At 44.4% G+C, this 10,422-nt stretch overlaps 2 protein-coding genes across 2 annotated transcripts; one reads left to right on the top strand and one right to left on the bottom strand.

Annotated features, from left to right (window-relative positions):
- Nucleotides 1-65: 65 nt before the first annotated feature.
- LOC120947769 (uncharacterized) lies at nucleotides 66-2,892 on the bottom strand. Its single transcript, XM_040363436.2, has 2 exons — nucleotides 2,666-2,892; nucleotides 66-2,542 (listed from the first exon to the last, which is right to left on the bottom strand). Exons 1-2 carry the CDS (start codon nucleotides 2,760-2,762, stop codon nucleotides 165-167), a joined length of 2,475 nt encoding a protein of 824 aa, XP_040219370.2. The 5' UTR covers nucleotides 2,763-2,892; the 3' UTR covers nucleotides 66-164.
- A 5,119-nt stretch (nucleotides 2,893-8,011) lies between these two features.
- LOC120951864 (cytoplasmic tRNA 2-thiolation protein 1) lies at nucleotides 8,012-9,421 on the top strand. Its single transcript, XM_040370843.2, has 3 exons — nucleotides 8,012-8,188; nucleotides 8,264-8,315; nucleotides 8,377-9,421. The coding sequence occupies exons 1-3, from the start codon at nucleotides 8,124-8,126 to the stop codon at nucleotides 9,355-9,357; spliced, it is 1,098 nt and encodes a 365-aa protein (XP_040226777.2). The 5' UTR covers nucleotides 8,012-8,123; the 3' UTR covers nucleotides 9,358-9,421.
- Nucleotides 9,422-10,422: the final 1,001 nt, after the last annotated feature.

Genomic DNA, 10,422 nt, shown 5'->3' with positions numbered 1-10,422 from the left:
TAAATCATCTTTACATACTATAAAAGTGTCTTAAACAACACCACACAACTATAAATCGTTGTACATCCGTTTCATTAGAATTAATTTTATTGTATTCCCACCAAAGGAATAAGCCAATAAACAAATAGGGGTGAATAAATCTAATTACATACGCTCGACCGTTACTACTTAGCCGTTCTCATTTTCCCCACCTTACTTTTAAACGCACCCTTTTTCACGCCCTGCACAATCTTCTTCTTCTCGCCATTCTTCTTACCCCCTGGGCCAGCTTTGCCATTCTTAGTCTGCACCTGTTTGAGCTTCTTCTTCAAACGCAACGCCTCTTCCGCTTCCCGTTGTTCGGTGTTGCTTTTCGGTGCCGGTTGACGCTGCTTGCTGCTGCTGCTGGTGCCGTTCGTTGCTGGCTGCTTCGGCTCCTCGCTTGCCGGCTTTTGTGACTTTTGCTCCCTTTCCCCAGCACTCGGCTGTGGTTGTTTGGGCTTTTTCGGTCCCTTCTTAACGTTCGCTGGCTTCTGGAACACCGTCACGACGTGGTTCTTGTTTTTGTCCTCCCGCTGTGCCTTGCGCTCGTCGATAATGTCCTGGTAGTACCAGTCGCGCTTGTCGATCTTCTTCGGCAGCTTCATTTCCTCCTCCGGCTCTTCCTCCACCTCATCCTCCGCCTCCGGCTCACCGTCCACGCACTTCGGTATGGCGTCGGAGAATTTCTGCAGCTTGGCCACGAAGAACCCGTCCAGATTGTGGGTGTGGGGATAGAAGCGACGCGTTAGCTTCATCGTCGGATGAAACCGGTGCGCCCCGAAGTTGGTCATGCCCTCGACACCGAAGTCGAGCCCCGTCGGCACCAGTCGCACGTTGCGCCGTTTCAGTGCGAAATCAATCACCCATTCGTTTTCCTGCGGCAGGATGGAGCAGGTGGAATACACCAGGTAGCCGCCGGTCGGCGAGCTGGCCGACAGGCAATCGATCGCGGTCAGCAGCAGGCGCCGCTGCAAGTTGTAACACCGCTGCACATCGATCTCGTTCTTCGTGGCCTTCACGCTCGGGTCCTTCGAGATGACGCCCGAGCCGGTGCAGGGCGCATCGAGCAGCACGCGGTCGAAGCCCTTCATGATGTTGCGGTACTTGACACCGTCCATACAGGTGATGACTGCGTTCTGTATGCCGAGCCGATGGAAGTTGCCCAACACCGCGTGCAGCCGCTCCTTGTTTGCATCGTTCACAAACAGCACGCCCGTGTTCTTCATCAGCGCGGCAATGTGGGAGCTCTTGCCGCCCGGCGCAGCGCACATATCGAGAATGCGTTCGTTTTCCTCCGGCGCCAGGGCCATTACGGGCAGCATACTGGAGCCACCTTGCAGCATATAGTGGCCGGCAAGATACTCCGGCGTGGCTCCCAGTGGCACTTGCGACGTGTACACCACCAAGCCCTCCTTCGACCACTTCCCGATCGGGTCCAGATTGATGCCGCGATTGATCAGCGCCTGGGCTAAATCGCGACGCCGAGTCTTCAGACTGTTCGTGCGGATCGTCACGGGGCGTTGAATTTCCGACGCTTCGAGAAACTCCAGCAGCTCGTTTGGCGAGAAGATTTCCATCAGCAGGCCCATGAAAAAGTCGTTATACGAGTAGTACAGACAGAGATCCCTTCGCAGCAGGTCGATGTACTCGCAGCGGGAGCGATTCGGATCGCGATTCGCCGCAAAGTCCGACAGTACGCCCACCACGTCCTTGATACGCATGTTCACGTCCTGCAGGCTGGTCGTTTGAGCCAGCTCTTCCTCGGTTGGGAAGGCAAAGCGTTCGCGGTTAACCGCGGCTTCGGCCATTTCTGCGTCAGCTTCCTTCTGCTCCCGCTCCATCCGTTTCTTCAGCTTCTTGTTGGCCGCCTCAATCGGCAGCATATCGCCATCCTCATCGTCTTCATCATCGTCATCTTCATCTTCTTCATCTTCATCATCCTCATCATCCTCATCATCGTCCTCATAATCTTCTTCTGCGCCCATCTCATCGTCCTCCTCTTCGTCGTCCAGCTCCTCGCCAACATCCTCATCTTCATAATCATCTTCCTCGCCCTCGACGCTCTCCGCCTCCTCATCCTCTTCCTCTTCTACATCGCTGTCCATCTCCTCTTCCTCCGAATCGCTCTCATCTTCCGATTCCGCCCGTTGAAGAAACTTCTTCATTTGGCTTTTCTTCACCTGTACCTTCTTGCCGGTGGCTGCCTTTTGCTCATCCTCATCCATTTCATTATCGCTATCGAACAAGTTGCGACCCTTCTTCGCGCTGCCATTCTGATGGCCATTGGTTGCGACGGGCTGTGGTGTTTTGCTCTTTTGGCCCAGTTGCTGGTACTTCTGTCGGCTTTTTTCAATGTTGAAAATCTCCGCCGGATCGAACGTGTTCGGGACGGCGGCTACTTTTGCCGCGTTCTTTGTCGCTTTTTTCGTCTTCTTCTCTTCCTTCTGCTTTTGCTTTAGCATTTCGCGCTTCTTGAGCCGCTGGATTTGATGGCGGGACAGCTTCTTGTTGGAATCCTCATCTGAAAACAAGCGATCGGGTGTGAGAACTTCTTATGTGCTGCTGCCATCAATGGTATGTGATGTAAATATCGGTGGCTGGTGGGCGCTACGCACAGCTAACCATCCGTCGCCAAGCTACTTACCCTCGCCCTTTTTGAACTGAAACTCTGGTTCTGGCTGTTTCCGGGCCTTTCGGCCAGGTCCCTTTTTCGGTCTCTCGAGATTTATTTTACGGCCCATCCTAACAACACTTCACAAAAGCAAACGAAAACGAAAGGCTAACACGGCGCGTGGATTTATCGCAACCTGAAACACATTGAAAACGTGCACGTTGTTTGTTCAACACGAGGTGAGCGGCGAATTGACAGTTCAGTTCGCACACCCGGTCAGAGTGACCAGAAATACCGATTTATCTGTATTCCTACCGATTTTTTATATGCCTACCGATTCACAGATGACCGCCCTAAAACTACCGATTTTCCATTTATCCTACCGAAAATCACAGATATTTGATTTTTCAGTCGTTTCAGCTTAATCTGTGGCGCTTGGGTTGCTGTTTCAAGGATTGCTAACCTCATTTGTTACTTGTCGCGCTGATGCACGTTTGTTTGCCTGGCACTTTTTATTTTTCTTCGTTAAAATGTTATGTTCATAATAAGTAGAAAATATCAGTTGCGTGGATTCCGAGAATTTTTCGTCAAAGAAACCCAAGTGCCACAAATCCACTAAACGACCACTAAACGGCTTCTAAACGACTCAAGTTCTCTACCTAAACGGAATATAGAAAGACTTCGTTTAGCAGACGGCAAACGACTCATGCATTCTAAAAATAGCGAAAAAGATGGTGGCGCTCTCTGTTGGTGGGATACCCCAACCAGTTGAGCTTCATCGCTTGGAGGAGAGCTTTCTCATTTCTTCTGTACTGTTGTATGGTTTCGCATTGAAGTTATGCATCGCTAGAACTAGAACGGCGATACGATTGTTTAAATACTAAACTCGAACGGAAACCACCAGCACTGAAGCAAGTGAGATTTGAGTAATGGTCGTTGGTGTTGATACCCACGTATCTGACCACACGACCATTCATATAGATTTTTGCTCAGAAAGTTAGAAGGCTATATAGGTCATGATAAGATGAAACTTGTCGAACCACATCGCGAGAAAAGGATAGCAATATAATGATGAGTTGTAATACGCCATCTATTGATCAAACCAATGAAGCTGTGGAGCTTTCATTTTTTTACTATCGATATTCAATTTTCCAGTCGTTTAAGCTTAATCTGTGGCGCTTGGGAAAATCATTTAAATTTTAATTTGAATCTCGCTGTCCGCGGTTTAAGCTCACCTGACAGAAAAAGAGAATTAAATTTTCAGTCGAGGGGTAGATACAAACACACGGTGGGGTTCCGGCCCAAGATCGGATCCGAAGTCCGTTGTTTTGGGCTGAAAATTAAAAATGGCGGATGGAGCGCCTTCACGGAGAGAATGCGCTCTATTGCATGCCTTTAAAATGCACGAGGCAGAGCGCCAGTGAGTGCCACTGAAAAGAACGCTCGCTCGCGCTGTTTCATTGTTTTTCCTCAGAAATTGAAGAAAATGAAGAAAAAATTTATCGTTAAAATAATTGATTAAATTTAAATGTTTGCGTTCTCAACAGTGATCCTGCCGAAATCTGCCAATATAATCTGGCCACACTGGTCCGCAGGTCAGGCGAGCTTTTTGGCGGCCACCGTCGCAAAACCGTCGCAAAACGTCAAAACCGGCGTCGCATGTACTGCAAACCGACGTCGCCAGCGAGCGAAACTCGCAACGATTTCGTGGCCAGATTATATTGGCAGATTTCGGTTGGAGCACTGTTGAGAACGCAACCATTTAACCAAAGTGAGTGTATATATCAGGTGGGCTTATGGTGTTCTTTCTCACCAATACATCGACACACAATTTGACGGTTTGCTCCATAACAAAATCTAGTATGCCTTGAAGTTTAAACAAAATCTCGCAAAAATTGTATGTGGTTTTACTCAGGCGTAGCACGAAGAAAGAAGCCAAAAAAACTTACGTGACGGCCAGTTCTTCGATTAAAATGATGATCTGAAGATTACTGGATTGCAACAACACATTTCCCTAGCAAAATCTGATATATAGGAAACGATTATTGAATCCGTTCAGTCAGCGAGCAAGGAGAAGTGTACCAAGCGAACCAAATATGAATTTATACTGAAAATGAGGAATTTATCAGAGTGCCAGTGCATACCCTACCAGCATTAAACGGCTTTGAAGGCATTCAGAAGGCATTTAAAGCCTTAGTCGCCTTAGAAGGCGAATAAAGATTTCAACCGAAACTTTCACGGCTGAAACGGGATCTCTTCGAAATCTTTCAACTTTTTTATTCAACTAGAACAGATAACTTGCCACCATCTTAGCTTGTTTATATGCTGGTTTTGCACCCTCACTAATGTAACTGCCAACTAGAGTAGTGACAACGCTTTTGGTTCCGAACCGAGAAAGCGTGTGTTCAAATCCTAATTTTTATGATCTTTTTTTTGTGTTCATTTCTTTTTAAATTAATATTTTCTTGCTATAATTAGAACAAACCAAATTTATGTAAAGCGAAATTTTAAAAACACCTTTTAAAAAACATAATAATGACTATGTTTACCCTTCATAATCAGGATGGGAGAAATATGTATCTCATTTCTCCTTTTACTAAAGTTATCGATATAAGTTTGATATATTAATACCTTTCAACGAGTTGGTCTTTAACAACCGAATAATGCAGACCATCTTTAATAAAGTGAAATAGCTCAGAGCTTAACGCAAGAGAACATAACACGTAAATCGTGCTATCGAATCTCACGCACATATCTGGGAACACTACAACAGCGCAGTGCTGAAGACGCTTGTAAGGTTTTCTTTTGACAGTTGCAATTTCAAATTTCAAATTAAAAGCGAAATTTTTCAATGACATATTTCAAAGGCATTTAATTACTGCTAAATGCACTGCTGATCGCCTTCAATTCGCCGGCGATTACAAGGCGATTAGAAGGCATTGAACGGAAATTTGCGGGTAGGGTATGTCCTTTGCTCCTGTTCAACAGACCATCGGAATATCTCAAATATTGAGTAAAATTGTGAAAACTTTGGATAAAGTTAGTAGTGAGTCCATAGAAAAATCATCAAAGCATCCAGTTTGTTATGGATCTAACTGTCAGACCAGGGTTTCGTCCTATTTTCGTTTTAGACATCAAATTGCACTGGATAAGCCCACCTTATATATCAACTCACTTTGCATTTAACCTTTGTTTCTATGACCAAAAATACACCCTCATCTTTATGACCACCTACCCGGGTAGGTCATACATTTTGTATGAGAAATTGCTTTTTTGCGTGGTAAATTGATCATGTCTTCTGTTTTAGTTGAAATAACTTCAAATTTTTTGGCAAAGTGACCAGAAATACTGATGTATATATATATATATATATATATATATATATATATATATATATATATATATATATATATATATATATATATATATATATATATATATATATATATATATATATATATATATATATATATATATATATATATATATATATATATATATATATATATATATATATATATATATATATATATATATATATAATTATGTTTACGATAGCCCGGAGTAAGTTTTAAAAAAATATTACTGGGGATCTTTATTTGCGAACTGCTAAACTAAGACTAAAGCTAACTTCTGGATTCGGTGGTATTTAGCTAGGCTGGTGTTTTCGGTGCTGCCAGGTTTGCCGGTCACGTTGTCGTCCACGTTTATGATGATCATGTTGCCTCGGTCCGTCTGAACATACGACACCACACCTGGTCGTGGGAACCTGCTTCCAGTGGAGTTCCCGTTGGAACCTGACTCCGCGCGTGGAGTAACATCGATGGCTCGCTTGCGACCATTTTCTTACTCAGCACCTGTATCATAGCGCGTAGCGCATGAGTACATATCTATATATCTAGGATTTCATTTTTTTAATCATTGAACTATAAAACTCAGCCAAACAATCATATTAATCTAAATAATCCAGCGAAAATCAAATGACAGCACGTACGATAAAGTTGTATCAAATGAAGCACTGCTGCGGCCCTAAGCGGTCGGGTAGAGCCCCGAGAAAAAGAACTTGCCACCACTGAGAAAAATAATGTGCATCTTAGTTCTTCTTTGGCTTAGAATTCCCAGTACAATTTTCACATCGACACTTCAGAAAGACCTTCATTTGTGTAGCCGCTGAACCAAATCTAATCCATATCTTAGATAAAGGATGCATATTCTCTTGAGATGGAACTTTCGTTTTGCGCATTAGCCCCCCCCCCACCCCATCCCACTTAACACTTCTTTCGCTTTTACTTTTTTTTAACTCAGTTAAGTTTTGAGTTTTAACCTACCGAAAACTACCGATAAAATTTTAATGCGCCTACCGAAAACCGCCAAAATAATCTGGCCACACTGCACCCGGTGAGCAATATTTGACACTTTAACGTCATGCGGGGTGATGTTGACAAACAAAGTGGGTATAGGGACTAGGTGGGCTTATAGGTTTGGCGGGAAGGCCATATTGGACAAACGAATGACAGGAGGGGATTCGATTGTGATACGTAGTTTTTCACCTACACTACGACACATCAACCAAAACAGCCATTGGAATTCACACGCATACATCAACAAATGATCGAATCCCCTCCTGTCATTTCGTTTTCATTTTTCTACAGCACGGCTGTCAAATTGTTCGGGATAAGCCCACCTGTATAATGAACCCACTTTGTTGACAAACTTGGGTTGAACGTCAAATAGCATTTTTCAAATGTATAATCAAGGTGGATTAAAAATATCAGGTGGTGGATTAGCGCCTTTGGGGGGTCGCCATAGTTGAGGGACTTTACGTCATTTTAGAACCGTTAACCATTGGTTTCCGCACACAAAGCTTAGCAAATAGAACAGATTTCTTTGTTATTATGTGCATTTTTGTGTGTCTATTGGTTTTATCGAAAAAATGAGATATATCAACAAAAGGTTTGATGATTTGTTCATGCACGAAATTTAAAATCATGTGAGTATGAGTTCTAATCTCACGTAAATTGTCCATGCGGCTCGTAGATAATAAGGAATCAATGTGAAAATTGAAAAAATAATGGTTTTATTAATTTTCATCTCCAAAAATGTCGAAAACACAATGAATTATAGAATAAATTCACGGAATAAAACAAAATAACACACTTTAATCCATGTTTTAATGTTTAATAAGAACTCGTAAAGTCCAAAATATATTTTTAAAGAATATTTAATCGAAAAAATGGGGTAGATAAATTATATGAACAAATTTAATAAATGTAAACAAAGTTTGAATCCTGGGGACCTTACGTCAAGTGACGAATTGTCAAAATGCACTAGAGTCCACCACCTGATATTTTTTAATCCACCTTGTGTATAATCAGACGGCAATTTTATGGATAAAAAGCTCAAGTAGAAGTAATTTAAACAAGTTAAACATGGATTTATTTTACATTGGAAAAGCTAAAACTTATTTTAAAGAAATCAAATTCAAATTTCAATGCAGTACAAAAACAGTTTCACGTTGCATAGGGGGGTAGGAATCTCACTCGGTGCTTCTTATGTGTAGGTGACTGTAATGTAAACAACAACAAGCAGCACGCTTGTTCGTAATTCAGTATTTTCTTCAACTTTCCTTAGCACAATGCCAGTCCCCTGTGGAAGTAGCTGTGGTCGCAATGCTTTCATGCGGGTAAGTACAATTAAAGATACAAAAAAACTCACCATATTTACCTTTATTGCTCATATTTCAGCGACCAAAAACGGGCGATACGCTCTGCAAGGAATGTTTCTTCCTTGCGTTCGAGACGGAAATACACAACACCATCCAGCAGGAGCAGCTGTTCCGGCCGGGCGAAAAGGTAGCGATAGCGGCCAGCGGCGGAAAGGACAGCACCGTGCTGGCGCACGTGATGAACCTGTTGAACAAGCGCTACAACTACGGCCTAGATCTGGTGCTGCTGTCCATCGACGAGGGAATCACCGGGTACCGGGACGACAGCCTGAAAACGGTGGCCCAAAACCGGGACGACTATGGCATGCCGTTGCGCGTACTATCATACCAGGAGCTGTACGGGTGGACGATGGATCGCATAGTGGCGGAGATAGGCCGCAGCAACAATTGCACTTTCTGCGGCGTGTTCCGCCGGCAGGCGCTTGATCGTGGCGCACGCCTGATGGAGGTCGACTGTGTGGCTACGGGCCACAATGCGGACGACATTGCGGAAACCGTCATCATGAACATCCTACGCGGCGATACGGCACGATTGCGACGCTGCTGCGATATCAAAACGGGATCCAAAGAGGCGGACACGATCCCTCGGGTGAAACCGCTTAAGTATAGCTACGAGAAAGAGATCGTGATGTACGCACACTTCAAGAAGCTGGTCTACTTCTCGACCGAATGTGTCTTTGCTCCGAACGCATACCGGGGCCATGCGCGGGCGTTTTTGAAGGATCTGGAAAAGGTGCGCCCATCGGCCATCATGGACATCATTCATGCCGGCGAGCAGCTGCAAATCAAGGGCACGGTGAAGAAGCCTGTCCGCGGGGTGTGTGGCCGGTGCGGGTTCGTCTCGTCCCAGCAGCCGTGCAAGGCGTGTGTGCTGCTGGAAGGGCTAAACCGTGGATTGCCCAAGTTAGGCATCGGGAAGAAGTCGAAGGGCGAACGGATGGTGGCACTGCAGGACCAGCAGCTGCGCGAAAAGGCACATCTTGTAAAGAATGATTTTTGACGTGATTCGGATTTGTTTGCAATATATGTAAGCTTGTGGATGGAAATACTCGTGTGAGTTTTTTAATTCAATTATTCATTATTAACAGTACCTCCAGCAACCAGATCAAATCAATTATTAGAATTCCGAAACTGCCAAGGGATAGACGTGAAGGATAAGTCTCTGGTCGTGAGCTTTGTTTCGAACAAATACTTGGGATGTAAGCAATAGAAATCAACGACTGAAAAATCGAAAAATTATCAAAAATATTTTCACCAATAAATGCGGAAGTAGTTCGCTCGTTTCAACATTAAAGAAAAGGAACATCGTTGGGAACCGATTTTTAGGATCTCGTCTGACAGTTACAAGCTGCCAGATCTAAACTAGAGGAAAGCGGTCTCCGTGGAGACCATTGATAAAGGTATGGAAGTGAAAAGTTTACCGCAAATATCTTTGACCAGTACGGTAGTGGCATCAGCTTCAGATTTAGAGTACGTACTGTATCTGTTTCTGAACCGGGACATCTTTGCGATCCGTTCCAGCGGCGAAGCATATCTATGTTAAATTTTTAGACCGTAAAAAAGAAGCGGTTTCAGAAGAAATCAGAACAACTCCGAAAAGAATGGTGAGTGTTTCCTTCCGTCAAAACCTTATGGGTTCGTGATTAGAAGCAGGACCCGAATGGACTCGGGATCAACTCCAGGACCTGTATCAGTATCAAGGATTAGGATCAGTTCCAAGAGTGCGATGGAAGCAGGATCAGTTTAGTGATGTGCTCTCTGGAGCGCTTCCACGACTCCGATCCGACACCGCCTATTGTTAGTTCTGTTCCGACTCCGGCAAAAAGGGAACCACTAGTTCCGCCTGGAGTTGCAGTCATGTGGAGTCGTCCTCAGTTGTCCGGAGTCGTCCAGAGTCGAGCGGAGTCTACCGGAATCGGAGTCGGTCGGAGTCAACCGGAGCCGTCTAGTGCAATGTGCTTGTGAGCAGGCATTTCATTTCGTTGTGTATTTTTGTCTATCACATTGCGCGTGCTTTTCGTATACATGCCTTTGTTTCGAAGGCCAACTCCGGACAACTCACACT

The sequence above is a fragment of the Anopheles coluzzii genome, chromosome 2 (assembly GCF_943734685.1).
Source record: "Anopheles coluzzii chromosome 2, AcolN3, whole genome shotgun sequence".
Taxonomy (NCBI): Eukaryota; Metazoa; Arthropoda; class Insecta; order Diptera; family Culicidae; genus Anopheles; species Anopheles coluzzii.
Note: the sequence above shows the minus strand (reverse complement) of the source record. Positions and strands in the feature narration are given on the sequence as shown.

Excerpts from the sequence above, each read along its gene's own strand:
- LOC120947769 (XM_040363436.2), bottom strand. The coding sequence starts at position 2,762 with ATGGGCCGTAAAATAAATCTCGAGAGACCGAAAAAGGGACCTGGCCGA. Across the intron at positions 2,543-2,665 it reads TCAGTTCAAAAAGGGCGAGG|ATGAGGATTCCAACAAGAAG; the intron begins GTAAGTAGCTTG and ends GCTTGTTTTCAG.
- LOC120951864 (XM_040370843.2), top strand. The coding sequence starts at position 8,124 with ATGCAGTACAAAAACAGTTTCACGTTGCATAGGGGGGTAGGAATCTCA. Across the intron at positions 8,189-8,263 it reads TCACTCGGTGCTTCTTATGT|CACAATGCCAGTCCCCTGTG; the intron begins GTAGGTGACTGT and ends AACTTTCCTTAG. Across the intron at positions 8,316-8,376 it reads GTCGCAATGCTTTCATGCGG|CGACCAAAAACGGGCGATAC; the intron begins GTAAGTACAATT and ends CTCATATTTCAG.